General features: G+C 44.9%; 1 protein-coding gene across 2 annotated transcripts in view; it reads left to right on the top strand.

Moving 5' to 3' along the window:
* KCNAB1 (potassium voltage-gated channel subfamily A regulatory beta subunit 1) overlaps positions 1-20041 on the top strand; it is a 209319-nt gene that overhangs the window by 144015 nt on the left and 45263 nt on the right. For both annotated transcript variants that reach the window (XM_056850329.1, XM_056850330.1), the window contains exons 4-6: positions 8259-8338; positions 12009-12053; positions 13661-13705. In XM_056850329.1, the coding sequence (XP_056706307.1) occupies positions 8259-8338; positions 12009-12053; positions 13661-13705 (170 nt within the window). The remainder of the gene's footprint in view (positions 1-8258; positions 8339-12008; positions 12054-13660; positions 13706-20041) is intronic.

Below are 20041 nucleotides of genomic sequence, written 5' to 3'. Positions count from 1 at the left end.
ATGTGTATTGTCTAGTTTTCAGTTGATCAGTCAGTTAATTAGTTGCCTGATAGTATGGGTGAAAATGCATGGTCGCTTTAGCCTCCTTTATTCCCTGTTTCAGCCAGGATTCAGCCAGGATTGAACACATGCGTTTCGCCAAACGTGTGTTCAATCCTGGCTGAGTCCTGGCTGAAACAGGGAATAAAGAAGGCTAAAGTGACCATGCATTTTCGCCCAATGAATCATAGAGTTGGAAGGGACCACGAGGGTCATCTAGTCCAACCCCCTGCACAATGCAGGAAATTCACAACTATCTCCCCCCCACACCCCCAGTGACCCCTACTCCAGGCCCAGAAGATGGCCAAGATGCCCTCCCTCCCATCATCTGTTTAAAGTCATAGAATCAGCATTGCTGACAGATGGCCATCTAACCTCTTCTTAAAAACCTCCAGGGAAGGAGAGCTTACCACCTCCCGAGGAAGCCTGTTCCACTGAGGAACAGAGTCATTGTCATTATCAATTGAAAGACCAGTTTAAAATACCAGTTTGAGACAAAAGAAGCCTCCATATGAAGGAAACGTTATGTGATCAATATTTTACATTTCTTAAGAAAAAGTGAAATATAAGTCGGGCAACATGAAAGCACCTTCAGAAGAACAAATCATGAGAATGGCAACCAGAGGGGGTCACTACATGGAGATTTTTGTTTTGTTTTTCTTTCTGAAATTGCCCTTGTTTTACTCACAGGTGTGATAGAATAAGAGTAGAGAGGTACAGCTGAGTATTTTTGGAACATTGAAGAGAAAGACAGTTACTGATTATAGGAATAGGCAAATGAACAGTATGACAAGAGGAGCCATTACAGAGAATGTAATAAGTGCCAAAATTCCGGCCAGTCTCAAGTGGATTGCCTAGGTAATCTATATCCAGCCATCAGTTTCTAAGTTTTGAGAGTCAGGCATTAAATTAGGGTTCTCAGATCCAGGCTGAGAAACGCCTGGAGTCTGGGGGATGGAGCCTGGGGACGACTAGGGCCACAAAGGGGTACAATGACATAGAATCCACCCCAAAGCATCCATTTTCTCCAGGGGAGCGCATCTCTGTAGTCTGGAGATGAGCTGCCTCACCCTGCCTCCTGGTATAGCTGGCCCTGTAGACTAGCCAGCACAATTTGTAAGCCACCAAGCTAATGCTTGTCTGCATTGTCTGCACAAGCTGGCAAATTGTTTTTTGTTTGGTTTTGCTTTGTGGCTCCAGGCAGGCAGCATCACTAGGTTCATTAATCCTTTAGTGGGCAGATGGCTTGGCCAAAATTCATGCAGGCCAATTCTAATGTAGCGATGGAGACAGAAGGCACTAAATGTGAAATCTGAGTTAAAATAGTCTGTCTAGGAAATGCTTTTGTCTTTTAGTGGTTGTCTTATTGAATCTGCCCTGCTGGAGAAGCAATTGAGAATTAACAATGGTGAAATATTATATATTGGGTTAATATAATTTGGCCATGTTGATTACCGTACATTCCAAGGTTCTCTTCACTGCAAAATGGGGGTTTAACTAGGCTTGCCAACCTCCAGATACTAGCTGGAGACCTCCTGCGATTGCAACTGATCTCCAGGCGACAGAAATCAGTCCCCTTGGAAAAAATAGCTGCTTTGGCAATTGGACTCTATGGCATTAAAGTCCCTCCCCTCCCCAAACCCTGCCCTCCTCAGGCTCCACTCCAAATCCTCCAGTATTTCCCAACCAGGAGCTGGCAACCCTAGGTATAACTGAAAGCTGAGGGCTTGAGCAAACTGGGTCCCAAAGAACAGTTGAATCAAAGTGGCTGACAGAGAGAAACAACCCTGCCTGTTTTCAGAGATGACCCTTTCAGTTCATGCTGTGGTCAGTGCAAAACATGCTAAAACTTCAGAGCCGTAATCTGCACACACCATTCTATGTAAACATGGGTCACTTGATAGGGCAGGTTTTTATAATACTTGCCAGTTTGGAAGGTGGACTCTATGGCATTATTCCCCATTGAAGTCCCTCCCCTCCCCAAACCCTGCCCTCCTCAGGCTCCAGCCCCCAAATCTCCAGGTGTTTCCCAACCTGGAGCTGGCAACCCTATAGAAAACGGAAGGGGAGGACTCAGATAGTAATCCTTCCTATGTGTTACAAACATGTCCCTATTTTTGTCTGTGAAATGTTGGCCGAGTATGTATACCCATTCGTGTCTATGTTTTACAGTGTAATCCTAAAAAGAGTTATATCCTTCTAAGCCCATTGCTTTCAACGGACTAGAGGGATATAACTTCTTAAGGCAGCACGGTAAGTGTGTTTCCATGATGACTGACCCCCAAGTTGGAAGCCTGCGTGCCTGCCTCTCTGAAACTTCTGACATGGCTTGCAGATTGTTTTTATACATGCAAGAAAATGCTATCTTATTTCAGCCGTAGAAAAGGCAAAAATAAGATAAAGAGCCATGTCAAAGAAATAAAACAAGTTTTCATCATTTTCTTTTTGGCCAAGTCTTCTTTTTTCTTAAAATAACCGTTTTACCATCCTCACGGAATTGAATTTCATATTATAGCAATACTGACTCAGCAGTGCTCCCTGGCATTATAACATAATAAGGCCACTTCCAAAATTAGTCATAACTGCTTGTGACATCAGCAGTTACCACAGTGGCAACCAATTGTTGAGTTTTCAAATGTGTTGGGTCATCAGAAATTGTTGGCTGCCCGTCAAGGTACCATGTCAATAGCGGTGGCTCACTAAGAGCTATTTTTGGTTTGCAGCGGAAGTCAAATTCACCTGTGTGCTGGTTAGGGCTGTTGAAAAAAAATGGTATAGTTTGGATTCGGCCGAATTCAGCCCGTCTGGATTTGGGATATGCCGAAGTCCGAACTCCCCTACTTCAGGTCCGTGCAATTCGGCGCTAATTCAAAGTTCGGGGAAAAAATTCAGCCGAATAAAGCCATTAAAAACACAACCGCGCCTTTCTGTGGCTCCGGGGGGGCATTTTTGGGGGTAGAGGTCCCAAACTTTCAGCGGAGCTTCAAAGGACCCTTCTTGCAAGACCCCCCAAGTTTTGTAAATATTGGGTCAGGGGGGGCTGAGAAACGGGCCCGAAAGGGGTCCCCCCACCCTTAATGTGCATCTCTGAGCAGAGCTTGCCGCCCACACACAAAGCTCCCAGCCCCGACAAACAGCTGAGCTGCGGGGAGCAAGGGCGGGGCAGGTGCAAAGCAACACAACTGCAAAGCAACACAACCATGCAAAGTGTCGCGAAAGCAACACGTTTGCAACCATGAAAAGCAACACCTGACACCTGGGAGTTTGCAAACCATGGAAAGGGACAGAGGCAGCTAGCTATGCATAATGAGCAGGAGGGGGTGGAATTTCCCCTTTTGCATCAGACTCGAGTCGGGACCAGGCAAATGCATTCTTTAAGTCACCATTTGAAAACCAGTTTTGAGCAAGCATCAAAATAGACCTAACCGATCTTATGATGGACACACAACTGAAGCCCCCCCTCAAACCAGGGAGAGAGAGACTCAAGGGGGCACACACACCCCAGGCAGAATGGGCGAAAGCCCCCTTTGGCTTCCCCACCCACCCACAGAAACTGCTCCCTCCCCCCCACACACACACACAGGAAAAAAATTATAGATTAAAGCCCCCAAAGGGGTCTTACTGTGGCTGTCTTCTGTTCCATCAGGAGGGGCTGGGAGGACTGGGTAATCCAATACGATTCTATTTAAGCACGGGAGGTTTTGCCTTGGGTTTGCCACTCTGGAGATGCATACAGGATCGGGTGATCCATTCATCCCAATAGGGAAAAGGGGAAAGTCCATATCTCGGGACCCCCTGACCCAATGTTTACAAAACTTGGGGGGTCTCTTAAGAAGGCTCGTCTGAAGCTATGCTGAATGTTTGGGGGCTGCACCCCCAAAAATGCGCCCCCTGCAGCCATGGAAAGAGAAAAAGGGGGGAGCCCATATTTCTGCCCCCACTGAACCATCTTTACAAAGCTTGGGGGGTCTCTTAAGAAGGCTTGTCTGAAGCTATCCTGAAAGTTTGGTGGCTGCACCCCAAAAAAGCGCCCCCTGCAGCCACGGAAATGGAAAAGGGAGGAGGGAAAAGGGGTGGAGCCCATATCTCGGGACCCCCTGACCCAATGTTTACAAAACTTGGGGGGTCTCTTAAGAAGGCTCGTCTGAAGCTCTGCTGAAAGTTTGGGGTCTCTACCCCCAAAAATGCACCCCCTGCAGCCACAGAAAGGAGCGAATGTGCACATGCACCCCCCCACGAGGATTTCTCTCTCTTTCTCTCCCTGGCCGGGCCGCGCAGCAGCTGATTCCTCCAGTACTCAATCCTGACTGATTGGCCAGAAGAAGACCCAGTTGGCCACCGATTGGCCGGGGGAGAATGCTGCTTACTGACGGTTATGCTGCTGCGCCCCGAATTTGCCAAATTTATTCGTGAACTCCCGAATTCGCTGAATTCGGCTCCCCCATTCTCCCGCCATTTTTGAGTTTGGTTCGTCCCGAACTAAAAACCGCCGAATCAGGGGAAATTCGGCTGTTTTTCGGTTCGGGCTGAACCAAATCGACAGCCCTAGTGCTGGTTACTTAGGATCCTATTATAAAAAATGGTCCATTTCTTTTTGCATCTGTTGCTCAAAACCAAACTATGCTAAGAACATAAGCAGAACTTTGGAAAGGCCCCATGTGTGTGTTGTGTGTTAAGTGTCATCAAGTCGCTTCCGACTCAAGGCGACCCTATGAATGAAAGTCCTCCAAAATGTCCTGTCTTTGACAGCCTTGCTCAGATCTTGCAAATTGAAGGCTGTGGCTTTCTTTATTGAGTCAATCCATCTCTTGTTGGGTCTTCCTCTTTTCCTGCTGCCCTCAACTTTTCCTAACATGACTGTCTTTTCCAGTGACTCTTGTCATCTCATGACATGACCAAAAGGCAGTTTTATTCATTGCATCTTTTGTGTATGCTGCAGGCATTTTATTGTTTCTGTTTTTACAATTTACTCGGTTAGGATGATTTGTTTTGGAGGTTTTATTGTCGTTGGATGTTCTAATTGTGTATTGTAAGCCGCCTCGAGCAAGGGGAAAGATGAAGTATAGCTGTTTTAATAAATCAATAGAATCTATACTCAAACTGTGTATAGTCTGCACTAAAACACACTAAAGCTCACTATATGAACTTTTAAAATGATGACAATAACAATATCACTTTAGTGTAGAGCTTTAGATACAATCGTTGCTCATTTTCCCCCACACACACTCCCCAAACCCACCCCCACAAAAATTCTGTACAAAGATTTTAGCAAATGCTTTGCTAAAATAGAGCCGAGTTTAGAAAATTAACAGTGCAATCCTAAATAGAGTTATAGCTTTCGTGCAATCCTGGGAACACTTCCCTTGGACTAAGCTTTATTGGATGGACCTGAGTATGATTTTGAGTAGACCTTGTGCTATTAGGCTATAATCCTATGTATGCTTACTTGGGGATTAGACCCACTAAATTCAGTGGCAGTTTCTTCTGAGTAAACATTCGTCAGATCAGTCCCGGAGTGTATTTGAAAGGCACATCATGCATCTTTCTTGCTGAAGTGAGGCAGATCTGGGCCTGGAGGGGAGACCGCCTACGAGCTCTGTGTACACAGAAGAAAGGCAGAATATAATTTTAATAAATCTGCATATGTTTGTTTTGGTGGCTCTAAGGAAAGGCCTACAACCATGCAGACAACCAAAGCTCTGCTTCTGAGCAATGGGAGTTCTGCTTACCCAACCCACTCCAGTTTCTAAGATTTCACCAGGTCTTTCCTACATTTTTTCAAGCTGTCTTTCATTGCCAGAGGGTCTAGAAATTTGTTTTCTATTCTTAGCTGAAAGCAGGCGTTCTCCTGGTGCTGCATTTTGCTTTCTAGTGCTTACACAGTATGAGTAAGTATGCTTACACAGTACAGAGTCAATGCACAGTATGGGCTAGGGGTCTCAAAAAACACTTTGCTGGAGTCCTAAACACTGCAAACTGGGGATTCTACTGCAAATCGTGGTGAAACTCAACTGTAGGTAACAGGACTACCGCTGAAAATGGCAGTCTTGAGTCATGTTCTCATAACCCTTGGCTTCATTTCACTTGGTGTTGTTTGCTAGCACTAACAGGTGGTGTGAAGCTATTCTTTAGGAGGAGACAGAGGAGCATGTAACACAGGGATGCTGTTTTAGGCAACAGCCCTGGTTCTGCTGTCATGTGCAGCTTCAACCTAAAAGTAATTCTTTTTTTTTTTATAATTTTTTTATTGATTTTTATAATAAATCCAAAAAAGAAAAAAGAAAAAAAGTAATTCTGACCATCTAACCTGTGGCATGAGCACTGAAAATTCCTGTGAATCAGGGCAAGACTAGACGGAAGATGTGTTAGACGGAGATGTGTTATTAGGATCTTTTGGAGCAGGGATCAGCAACCTTTTATCATTAAAGTGCCAAAATACATCAGAATTTCACACCAAGAGATCAACAAACCGTTGGCGTAAGAAAGCCCATTTGCACAACTGAACTGTACAGTTTAATAACCAGTGCAATTATTTTGGTGCTCTGCCATAAATCTGCACGTTGTTCTCATTGGATTACAGGCAACCGTTCACCTCAATCATTTCCTCTTCCTGTAATGCATCTCCAGGAAACCCTTTAGTCCCATAAAAATCTTTGCCTGCCATTCCCTCCATATATTGGTTATTCTATCATCCCATCTGCCCCTCCATATACATTAACTAATTTTCTTTTTAAGAGAACCAGATTTGCTTCCGTTCTGAGCCACATTTGGTTCTAGAGCCATAGACTGCAGACCCCCACCCCAGTCGGGAGTTTTATTTTTATTAATTGGCAGCCCCCTGCAAGCTGTTCTAAAGATGGGGGAAGGTGCTTTACAAGAGAGGGAGAGGAAGGAGGAGGAGTTGGTTTTTATATGCTGACTTTCTCTACCACTTAATAAAGAATCAAAACAGCTTACAATCACCTTCCCTTCCCCTCCCCACTACAGACACCCTGTGAGGTAGGCAGGGCTGAGAGAGCTCTAAATAGGGTTGCCAACCTCCAGGTACTAGCTGGAGATCTCCTGTTATTGCAACAGCTCTGAATAGGGCTGCCAACCTCCAGGTACTAGCTGGAGATCTCCTGTTATTGCAACTGATCTCCAGCCGATAGTGATCAGTACACCAGGAAAAAATGGCTGCTTTTGGCAATTGGACTCTATGGCACAGAAGTCCTTCCCCTCCCCAAACCCCAACCTCCCTCAGGCTCCACCCCAAAAGCCTCCCACCGGTGGCAAAGAGGGACCTGGCAACCTTAGCTCTAAGAGAGCTGTGACTAGCCCAAGGTCACCCAGCTGGCTTCATATGGAGGAATGGGGAAACCAACCCAGTTCACCAGATTAGCCTCCGCTGCTCATGTGGAGGAGTGGGGAATCAAACCCGGCTCTCCAGATTAGAGTCCACTGTTCCAAACCACCACTCTTAACCACTATACCACACTCTCCTCCTAGGCCATCTCTCCAAGGCAAACTGTCCCCCAGCGCAGCAGTTGGCTCCATAAAAGGAAAGAGAGGTATAACATCTATGCCTGTATTTCTCCCCTACAGAACAGTTTGGGGAAACTGGATTAGATCAGGGAACCAGCACAGGCAGAAAGGTTGCAGCACCATCTCTCCCATCCCAGCTTCCCTGATACTAAAAACAGCTGTGTGGAGCTGACAGTATCAAACTATGGGATGTCCTGCATATCTCTTGTGTATCATGTGGTTGACCCCTCTGTAGGGTTGCCAACCTCCAGGTACTAGCTGGAGATCTCCTGCTCTTACAACTCTATGGCACTGAAGTCCCTCCCCTCCCCAAACCCTGCTCTCCTCAGGCTCCACCCCAAAACCTCCCACAGGTGGCGAAGAGGGACCTGGTGACCCTACCCCTCCATATAGCACAATATCACTGTACCAAATTGTATTGCTGGAATAAAGGCATACATTGGAGTATCCTACCACAGAAATGTCCATGGACCCTTCACAAATTGGATCCTGGTGGTGTTTCTTAAATCTGTCTAATCTCCTAATCCACACAGTTAAAACAACAACAAGCATGAAAGGGAAGAGTTCCTTGACTTTGGTTTGTTGTGTCTGTTTTATTCTAAATTGGTCCTGATGGGTTGTAGAAGGAGAATTTCATATTATCTTGAAGGAGAATTACATATTATCTTGACTAATTTTGTATCTGTTTCTCAAAGGTCGCCGAGCAGCTAATGACCATTGCATACGAAAGCGGAGTGAATCTATTTGACACAGCTGAGGTGTATGCTGCTGGCAAGTAAGTATCTGCATATCCTTTGCTAGAGGCAGGTCTGTGAAAGCACCTGGGTAGAAAATAAGCCCTTAGTGCATCTATGTGCATGAGCAACATTGCCCCTAGATTGTTCCAACTGTGGCCAATTTTGTCCCGTGCATGTTAGGCAGTGATATGAAGCACTTTAGCAAAAAGAATTGGAGATGAAGTTCACTATTCCTCTGTCCATTTTCCTCCCCGGACACTTATTAGAAGTGGGATGAAATTGGCCTTCTTATCTGGCTGATCCCCTGCTAATTTCTTCCACATGCTTATTTCTCAGATGCATATTTGTGTGAGCTCTTATAAAAATAAGAGTGATGACAGATTAACATTTCAGCGGTGGTCACAGCAGGTCCTTCTACTTGCTGTGTACTGCTAGCTTTGCAGCTTGCTTTATACATGTGCATACTGAAAAGTAAAATGCTGGCTCAGCTGTCAGTCTTGTCCTCTCCTCATGCTTTAGGGTTTGAAAAAAAATTATGTGATGTGCTGGTGATTATGTCTTCATCCTTCAAAGTATTGAACATTCAAACAGCAAAACTGCTGGGGGGGGGTAGGGAGTATTGATGATGGCATGGGCATTAGCCTGTCCCTACTGACTTCTCCTAGTTCAAAGTAAAAACTTGCAGAACTGGTTTCTCAGAGCTCTGTTGGCATTTTTAGAGATTGAGTTTCCAAATTTTCAGGGTAGCTTCAAGGGATTCTCCTTTCATGAACCCTGAAGTCTAGTAAAGTTTGGGACAGGGAGTCCAATTTTATGAGCCCCAAAGGGGTCGCCCCCTTCTCCATAGCAAAGCATTGTGAATAAGGTTGCCAGGTCCCTCTTTGCCACCGGCAGTAGGTTTTTGGGGTGGAGCCAAAGGAGGGTGGGGTTTGGGGGAGGAGAGGAACTGCAATGCCATAGAGTCCAATTGCCAAGGCAGCCATTTTCTCCATGTGAACTGATCTCTATCGTCTGGAGATCAGTTGTAATAGCAGGAGATCTCCAGATAGTACCCGGAGGTTGGCAACCCTAATTATGAACCTGGAAGTAACGTAATCACGTCGAGTGCGGGATCGCCACCCCAGCCCCACCCCCAAAACCTCCTACTGGTGGAGGGGGGGCTGGCAACCCTGCTTATCCATAAAGCTTACTGTGTGACTTTGGGCCAGTCACGTACTCTTAGCAGAACCTACCTCATAGGGTAGTTGTGAGGGAAAGAGAGAGGTAGGAAGTATTTCCTTTCATACAAAAATGAACTATCTAATTGTCTCAGTGAAGGAGTTCATGCCATCTTTCCTCTCATCTTACCGAGTATTCTTTCTTTGATTGAGATTCAGACTATGACAAGTGAAAAAAATGTTTTTTAAAACCACATGATTAATTGTTGATGGGGAGGGTTGGAAATATAAATAATTTCAAAATGAAATAATTTCGTATAGATTACTAAGTATGGCTCTGGGCCAGGTTCAGCCCTGTGCTACTCCCACCCTGGGGAAATTGAGGCGTCTGTTCCTGCCCCTAGATCATATTGCAAACCTTAGTTTTCTGTACCTGACTAATCCCAAGTGGCTGACTCTGTGCTCCAGCCTCATCATAAGCTATTGAACTTTCTACCAGGTTTTACACATCAGTAGTCTTGGGATAATTCTATGGGTCGCCTTTGTACAGAGGGGATTGGTTTCCTCTCCCAACAACCCAGTTTTATTGGGTTCACTGTAATCTTTTCCAAAATGTTCTCACACTGTAGTGGAACCATAAGGATATGAACACCGCTGGAGGAACTGCGGCTTACAAAATATCTCCCATGACTGTCATCATTTTGGGCATCCTCTTCAGGACTGCCAACATACAGTTGTAGTTGGACCATTATACTGAGCCTGGGGCTCAGAGATGAGAGGGGTGAAACACCAGCCAAACCAAAAGCATCACAAAAGAGACAGACTGCCCTGACTGATACCACACAAAGTGAAACAAAATGCACCCTGTATTCTTTACCATAGCTCAGAGGCCTTTCTGTACCCCCTCAGTTTGCATGAGCTACTTCAGATGTCTCCTGCCTTCCAACCCCCTTTTGCTTGCTCTAAAAAATTCTTTTGGGTGTCATGATACTCATCCATTATTTATCTGGGCTCCTTGGGTTTCTGTAGATCTTGACTCTGCAGCTCTCCCTGCACCTGCCGCTGGGTGTATTTAGGGGAATCTCAGAAGTGGTTTCAAATGCAAGAGCGATTGCTCAGTAGTCAGTACACAATCTGAACTCAGTTTTTGGACCCAAAGTCTATTTTTTCAGTGTCAGAATTCACCACTAGAATATCTGAAGAAGAAAAGTAAAGAAAAATTCCTCTTAGCTTATTATTTTCTTCATTTATTTTTATTTATATCGCATTTGTGGGGACCCAAAACAGCCAAAAAATATCACATTATTCTTCCCTCCTCTACCTCATGCTCACAAAAACAACCCGGTGAGGTATGTGAGGCTGAGAACATGACAGGCCTGGCAGGTTTCCATGGCAGTAGTGATTTGAACCCAGTCGTCTCAGGTCCTAGTCCAACAAACTAGTCAGTACACCACACACCAGCATTTTTCCTCCTCTGACACATAACTATAGCTAGTCTACAGTTGCCTGCTCCAGGTTGGGAAATACCAGTATTTTGGGTGCGGAGCTTGAGAAGGGTGGGATTTGGGGAGGGGAGGGACTTCAATGGGGTATAACGCCATAGAGTTCACCTTCCAAGGTGGCCATTTTCTCCAGGTGAACTGATCTCTATAGCCTCGAGATCAGTTGTAACCCCAGGAGATCTCCAGCCACCATCTGGAGGTTGGCAATCCTAAACCAGTCCAGTCAGTTCTGGGGTGGCTAAAGCAAAGAGAGGAAAGGGTGTTTGAACTTGCTGGCATTCAGGAAAAAATGATTCTCTCGACTGAGGCCCTGTGTTATGTGGTCAGATTATTTAGATGACATTTTCTGGCTAAACCGAAATAGTGCTGCTGTCTGAGAGTGCAGACTTTGTACTGACATTTGCAGGGGGTTGGGCATAATTAAAAAGAAGAAGAAGCCATTGACTTACAATTGGCTTAATAAGGGTGACATTTAAGTTGTTTCACTTCCCTGGCTGAATTTCTGAACTAAAACCTATTGTCTCATAACAGCAACATGGAAATGGCATAACCTGATCTGTAAGGACATCTTCAACTGTGTGGCAAAGGCAAGAAAATGCCAGACTGGCATAGGTTGATGATGTCTTACATGGTTTCCTACATGTTAGGATTGCCATCCTCTAGACTGGGAATTACAAGTTATCTCCAGATGACAGAGATAAAATAGCTGCTTTGGAATGTGGACTGTATAATAGTATGCCCCACTGAGGTCCCTCCCCTGCCCAAACCCTGCCCCACAGGCTCCACCCCCCAAATCTCCAGTTTCCCAACCCAGAGTTGGCAACCTACTACATGTATACTGGGATGGGAGTAGTGGTCCATTCAAGGAGACTTTCAAATGCTTATGGTTTTTATTACATTGTGCAGATAACTAAATATTTACTGTTATGAATGCAACAATGAATCTTTTTAAACCTATTTTTTAAAGTGAATCTTGATCAAAAAGCTCAGTCCCTTACTTTTACATTCAAAACATTTATTGATATATATGTATATATTTATTCATACAGAGCAGAAGTCATTCTGGGGAACATCATAAAAAAGAAGTGCTGGAGGTAATGTAAAGATTTAACATTCAATTCTTGGCATGCACTTTATAATGATGATAGATTTGTAAGTGTTTGGTTCAGATCCACACAACACACCTGACATTTTGTTTCCTGCTCACGAGGGCTCTGCAAAATTGACCTCAAATCTAGGCCAACTAACAGGTGAGTACTGAAAATTTTCAGGAAGTAGCACTGCTTGATTTCCGCACTAGTTACTTACTACTGATTGGAAACACTTTTGATTTTTTTTGTCCGCACATCTCTTCTTTGAGAACGTTTCACTCTGTCCACTCTTTCCCGACAAAAATGATTTTCTTTCCTGTGGTGCCCTTTCTTATTGATATCTGTGGTTTATGTCCACTGGACAGATGATAGTTTTTTCTTTTTCAAAACCGTAAACCAGTGATCAAACATACGTTATTTTAATTAATATGAATGGGCATGGAAGTCAGTCGTAAGATGCAAATACACTGCCCCTGCATCAGTTATCAGTTCTTTTTAAACACACATTATACAGTGTGGTACAAACTCTGCAAAGTGCTGTACACAGCATTCTCTATAGACCCAATTTTGATGGCAGAGCCTTCTGTTAAGATGGTAGAATTTATTTATTTGTGGTCTGATTAATGGATAAATTTAAAGAACCACAACTTTAGAACCAATGCAGTTAACTTTTTTAAGGGGCTTTTCCCCATTCTTGGCTTACTTGTGAATTAACTGTCAAGAAAATCACAAGCATTGGAATCGGTTTTGGGACAGTTCTTCCACATGTCTGCCCTCCCTCTGCATTTCACAGTTGTGGAGTCAGTTTATTTTATTCCGCACGTGCCTTAAATAATCCGGGCATCCCCACTGGCATCTTCGGTGGATCACAGCACCCTCTTTTTTATTTTTTGCACATGCTTATATCCATATATTGATATCATGGCTGCATTAAAAAAAACCTGCAGTAAAATATCATTATATTGATATTCTGCTGTAATGATAGATCAAGCAGGTTCTCTGAATTCCCAGTTTTCTTTTTCTTTTTTTACAGTCTCTCATCCTTCCCCTTGTGAAGATATAAGGGAAAAGGCATAGTACCACAAGTGAAGGAGCTAGAGACTTACTTTAAAAAAGAAAGCAAGCTGGGAATCTGGAGAACTGACCTACCATTACAATGGTATATCAATATATCAATGTTTTAGTGCCTTAAAAAAACAACACTTGTCATCAGGGCAGGAGAGAATGAGAGGGAGTGGTTTGACAATAACAGTCCATTCATCGAAAAGTGGGCTGGAGGTGGGTGGGAGTGGGTGGGACAAAGAAAACCAACAGAAACATTACACATGAGGAAACAGGCAACTCAAAATCGGCTTCCAGAAAAAGATCAGGGTAAAAGTGGTCTCAAAAGAAATGGAGAAAAAACGGGGAGGGGGAGCAACATGGCAAACGAAAAAGAATCAAAAACGAAAGGCACAAAGATGTGTTTGGAAAACAGGGGATTAAACCAAAGCAGTATGGAGCAAGAACTGATGAAAACAACCAATGCAGAAAAGCCCAAAGAAAGTCGTTTTTACGATGTAGCTTGTTTTGAAACAATACGATGACTGAAATGCATTCTGTTTTTTTAGGAGGTCGAGTCTGGTCATTACAACAAAACTCTACTGGGGAGGAAAGTAAGTTTATTCTCAGCTGTTGTTTTGAAGCAATTTCCTTTACTGTTGCACCATATGTTATATGGTGGTTGATCATTGCTTTGTTCAGTTAATGGCTCTGAATGGTCAGCTAATATTCTCTCATTGGACCCTGATTGTTAGGAGATGGTTCCTCAGTGGTTCCTCTCTTGAAGCGCCCCTAATGGCTTGAAAAGTTAACCTCTCCCAGCTGAAGGCAGGGGACAGGGGAGGGTCCATGGGTTAGTCATAGAGAGCATGGTTTACTAATCTATATTCTGTGGTATCTCCTGGTCTGAAATAGCAGATGATTAGGAAATCTTTTCTCTGCCACAGATCCTGGAAAGCTGCTGCCAGTCCAAGTAGGTGGTAGTGAGCTAGATGGACCAATAGTATGCCTTGATATAGGTTAGCTTCATGTTCACTTCTATGTTCATATATTTCTGTGGCCATTTACACATGGGAGGTTTTGCCTTGGGTTTGCCACTCAGTAGATGCACATTTTTTCCCATCCAAATTCTCAAAGCTCAAAAATAAAGCCCCTGTGCAGAGTTTTGAGAATTCAGATGCGGAAAATGTGCGTCCAGAGAGGCAAAACCTTCCATGCATAAATGGCCAAAGGGTGAAAAGAAGGTAGTTTGTGTCTAGCAGACATATCATATACCAATGATTCAGTAAAGCGCTCATTCATACTTGCTAGTGTCCATGAGATACACTTGGGGCCACAGCCAGGCAGCCCACTTAGTTGTGTGAACCGCCACCTTTGCCTGGGGTGGGTTGTAGGAAGGTGGTGTCCTCCTTACCCAGCCTATCTGTGCCAGAACTTCTGTGTGCAGGAATGGTGAGGATGGATTCTTATCCCTGCTCCTAAGAGTAAAAGAGCAGACCCAAGGCAGGTGTGGGTGTGCTGGTGTGTGTAGGGTACAGGGTCTTACACATATCAAGCTGTGCCTGTCAAATTAACAGGCACTTATCTAGTTTATAGATATTGGCTGTAATCATTCCCTACATTGGTATATCTTAAATACCATGGCAGTTATTTGGGTTTATTTATTTAAATATTTATACTAGGGCTGTTGAATTAAAAGAAATTCGGTATAGTTCGGATTCGGCTGAATTCGGCCCGTTTAGATTCGGCATATGCCGAAGTCTGAACTCCCCCACTTCGGGTCCGTGCAATTCGGCGGGAATTCAAAGTTCGGAAAAAAATTCGGCCGAATAAAGCCATTAAAAACACAACCGCGCCTTTCTGCGGCTCTGAGGGGGGCATTTTTGGGGGTAGAGGTCCCAAACTTTCAGCAGAGCTTCAAAGGACGTTTCTTGAAAGACCCCCCAAGTTTTGTAAAGATTGGGTCAGGGGGGCTGAGATATGGGCCCCGAAAGGGGTCCCCCCCACCCTTAATGTGCATCTCTGAGCAGAGCTTGCCGCCCACGCACAAAGCTCCCAGCCCCGACAATCAGCTGAGACGTTTTTTATGAATGAGGGAAAACCTGAAGACACACAACTGAAACCCCCCCTCAAACCATGGAGAGAGAGACTCGAGGGGGAACACACACCCCAGGCAGAACCGGCAAAAGCCCCCTTTGGCTTCCCCCCACCCACAGAAACTGCTCCCTCCCCACACACACACAGACTCTGCTTCCCCCCCACACACACACACACAGGAGAAAAATTATAGATTAAAGCCCCCAAAGGGGTCTTACTGTGGCTGTCTTCTGTTCCATCAGGAGGGGATGGGGAGGACTGGGTAATCCAAGACGTTTCCATTTAGGCACGGGATGTTTTGCTCTGGTGGAGATGCATACAGGATCCCATTCATCCCAATAGGGAAAAGGGGAAAGCCCATATCTCGGGACCCCCTGACCCAATGTTTACAAAACTTGGGTGGTCTCTTAAGAAGGCTTGCCTGAAGCTCCGCTCAAAGTTTGGGATCTGCACCCCCAAAAATGCGCCCCCTGCAGCCACGGAAAGAGAAAAGGGGGGAGCCAATATTTCTGCCCCCACTTAACCCATCTTTACAAAGCTTGGGTGGTATCTTAAGAAGGATTGTATGAAGCTATGCTGAAAGTTTGGGGGCTGTATCCCCCAAAAAGTGCCCCCTGCAGCCACGGAAATGGAAAAGGGGGGAGGGAAAAGGAGTGGAGCCCATATCTCGAGACCCCCTGACCCAATGTTTACAAAACATGGGGGGTATCTTAAGAAGGCTCATCTGAAGCTCCACTGAAAGTTTGGGGTCTGTAACCCCAAAAATGTGTCCCCTGCAGCCATGGAAAGAAAAAAGGGGGAGCCCATATCTCGGGACCCCCTGACCCAATGTTTACAAAACCTGGGTGGTCACTTAAGAAAGCTTGTCTGAATCTCTGCTGAAAGTTTTGTGTCTGTACCCCAAAAAATATGCTCCCTGCAGCCACAGAAAGGAGCGAATGTGCACAAGCACACACCCCCACACACAGGAAGATTTCCCTCTCTCTCTCTCTCTCTCTCTCCCCGGCCGGGCCGCACATCAGCTGATTCCTCCAGTACTCAATCCTGACTGATTGGCCAGAAGAAGACCCAGCTTGGCCACCGATTGGCCGGGGGAGGAGAATGCTGCTTACTGACGGTTATGCTGCTTACTGACGGCCCCGAATTTGCCGGATTTATTCGTGATCTCCCAAACTCGCTGAATTCGCCCCCCCCCCCCGGTTGCCCACCATTTTTGAGTTCGGTTCGTCCCGAACTAAAAACCACCGAATCAGGGGAAATTTGGCTATTTTTCAGTTCTGGCCGAACCGAATCAATAGCCCTAATTTATACCACACCTTTCCCTTGTGTCTCAAAGTGGCTTACAATTCAAACTGAAGTGGGCTTTCAAACCCAGGTTTCCTAGATCCTCTAGTCCAGGGATGACAGACCTGCACCTGAGCACTGTGGCAATTGATTGGGGGTGGGGCTTAGGAGGGGGAAGTATTGCTGATGCGCTAGCGTTGCTTTCGGGGTGAAGACACAGAAATGACATCATTGCCACCCTCCTAACACTCTAGGAGTCCCCAAAACTCTGTGGTACCATAGAGATTGGGTCATGTCCTAAAGCGCTGGGGGAGGGGGGTGAGCAGTGACGCCTCTTCCGGGTCTTTACTTGGAAGTGAAATCAAAACGTCAAGGCAACATTTTCCTCCCGTTGCTCACCGGAGCAAGAGTGGGCAATGGATGGTAGGGGCAGCCTGACTATAGCGGGCACCTGGTAACCTACCCTCATCTAACACTATAAACCACTATTCCACGTTGGCTGGTTATTACTTCTAGGAGGGAAAAGAGAAAGTTCTCTCTTTGTCCTGCTTTTCTCTCATTCTGGGTTAATAGCAGCAGTGTGTGTGTGTGTGTGTGTGTGTGTGTGTGTGTGTGTGTAAGGTTAGAACAACAAAACAGTGCAGGAGGGAAGAGTTGAACATATGAACACATGAAGCTGCCTTATACTGAATTAGACCCTTGGTCCATCAAAGTCAGTACTGTCTGCTCAGACCGGCAGCAGCTCTCCAGGGTGTCAGGCAGAGGTCTTTCACATCACCTACTTGCCTAGTCCCTTTAACTGAAGATGCTGGGGATTGAACCTGGGACCTTCTGCATGCCAAGCAGATGCTTTAACACTGAGCCACGGCCCCTCTTCCCCCCTCCCCCACCAGGTCTGGCCACACTATAGCAGCTGTCCAAATCAGGATCTTGCACAGCTTCTACCATCTTTCCAAAAATGCTGGAAAGATCTGATCCTGGATCTTCTGGCTACAAATCAAACTGGATTTCAGGATTACAGCTGTAATAAATAAACCTTGGCTTCTCTAACTTACTGGTTCTCAAAACATGGGTAAAGTAGAGCATGCTGCATGATACTCGGCAGGAGGGGAGGGGGGAAAGTAATACTCTTTGCCAAAATCTCAGTATTTGGTTTAGTGTAGAGAGTTAAAAATACCTGTTTGACCCATGGGCATGTGTTTGGATTGTTCCCTGCAGTGAGACCAGATCAAAAAGACCATCCTGTTTAAAATAAAACGGGGCCATCACCATCTCCATGTCAGACTAAATGAAAGAGAATGTTCTCTCTCCCTTTCTCTGTCATAGGAATGCTGGACAGGTTTTGCTGACTAAAAAATACCTCTGATGTGCTGAAACCAGCCTTTGAACTGGAGGCTAAATTACTCGGTGGCTTTGCCTTAAAAAGTCTTCACTCTTGGGGGAGGGCGGAGAATCTGTACCCAGAATACACTCTATCTTTCTTCATTTTATCTGGGCCATTTTTATTTCATCCTTTCCTTTTTTGCAGCCACCAGTGTGGCTAGCAGTATGTAATTGAAAGCTGTAAAACAGCAAAACTAATAAAAATTAAATTTTAAAATCATCAGGAAAGCATTAAAATCACAAAATGGACAGGTGATATAGACAGCCAGCAAATGCTATTTTAATTCTATTTTAATTCTATTCATGTCAAGCTTCCAGAGCTGAAATGCCTTCGGCTTGTTGCGGAAGGCCTATAGGGATGCTGCCAATCTCACCTCCTGTGGGAGGGAATTCTACAGTTGAGAGGTGGCTGCCAAAAAACAACTACACCCCTCCTGTGGATTCCCATCAATCTCATTCTAGTCCCCACAGAAAGACACCATCCATTAGTCTCAGAACTCAGGCATGTTGACATAGGCAGGGGAGATAATTCAGATACTCTGAACCCAAACCTTTCAGGACTTTATCAGTGCCATCCTAAGCCTAGTTACAGCCTTCTAAGTCCATTGAAACCACATAAACACATGAAGCTGCCTCATACTGCGTCAGACCCTTGGTCCATCAAAGTCAGTATTATCTACTCAGACCAGCAGCGGCTCTGCAGGGTCTCAAGCAGAGGTTTTTCACATCACCTACTTGCCTGGTCCTTTTAACTGGAGATGCCAGGGATTGAACCAAGATGCTCTACCATAGAGCCAGGGCCCCACCCAATGTATATGCATATCTGATACTATTAGGGTTGCTAACTTCCAGGAAGCACCTGGAGATCTACTGCTATAACAACTGATTTCCAGCTGATCAATAACCTTTCCCCTGGAGAAAATTGCTGCTTTGGGGGTGGATTCTATGGCATTATACCCTGCTGAGGTCCCTCAACTCCCCAAACCTTGCCATCCCCAGGCTCCCTCCCCAAAATCTCCAGGTATTTCCCAACCCAGAGTGGCAATCCTAGATACTATCAAACTTGGACTCGTGTTATTCCTCCTTTCAGATTTCTGCATACTGTTTAAAATTGATCAGTTGTTGGGAATGGATCACATACTGTTTAGACTCGATCTTGCTTTCAACATGGTCGTGTCATTATCTTCATGCAGTATATGAAGCTGCCTTATACTGAGTCAGCCCACTATATCAAGGTCAGAATTGAATACTCTGACTGGCAGTGGTTCTCCAACGTGTCAGTAAGGGACTTTCGCATCACCTACTACCTGATCCTTTTGGCTGGAGATGTTGAGTATTGAACCTAGGATCTTCTGTATGCAAAGCAGATGCTTTGTTACTCCTCTTCTTTTTTCTTCTCTTTCTGCCTCTTCCAACCCATAATACGTTTTTTTAACTGGATGAGGATAAAACAGGGCTGGCCATAGCAGAAGGGAGCTCTGGACCCAGACTTGGTAGTCAGAAGAAAAGGGACGTCACATGCCTGCTCCTTCCCTGTAGACCTCAGTTTATAAGGCCTCTGCCAAAGCAATAATAATTCAAATTAGACGCCTGTTTATAGCACAGGGCACAAACTCGACTGTTGCTGTATGTCTTTCAGCTGCAGCATCCATGCTGGGGAAGAAAATTAGCACAAGCAAAAAAAAAGCAAAAGGGAACATCTCCAATGCATACTAATGAAGACAAAACCATTCAATTTTATTTTATTTTAATTTTTTGCGTTTTTAAAACAGCCTTTAGGGAGCTGATCTCCTAGGAAAACAATAACCGCGTGGGATTTTTTGTGGTCAGGTGAGAGCTTTGAAAGAATTCAGTTTCTCAGAGGTGATAAACAGAGGAGAAAATGCTTTTTTATGCACAGCTCATTAGTTTGAAGAGGTGGCGGGTCTCATGAAGCAAGCAAAAAATATAGCTTGGAACACAGCCTACACAGCAAACATCTTTGAATTAGCCTTGTCGAGTTGTAAGTCAGGCTATCTCCTAATTTGCTGTTTGGACCAAACTAGATGAGATGCAGGAAGGACCATATGCTTTCTCCAGAGGGGCAAACAAGCAGCAGCTGGAAAACAACTGTACTAGAAGGGGGGGAAACAGCTCATGGGGAAAGAATTTCTTAAAAAACCCTCCCCCACTGGCATAGCTCTGAT

Source organism: Euleptes europaea, chromosome 5 (genome assembly GCF_029931775.1).
Source record: "Euleptes europaea isolate rEulEur1 chromosome 5, rEulEur1.hap1, whole genome shotgun sequence".
Classification (NCBI taxonomy): domain Eukaryota; kingdom Metazoa; phylum Chordata; class Lepidosauria; order Squamata; family Sphaerodactylidae; genus Euleptes; species Euleptes europaea.
Note: the sequence above shows the minus strand (reverse complement) of the source record. Positions and strands in the feature narration are given on the sequence as shown.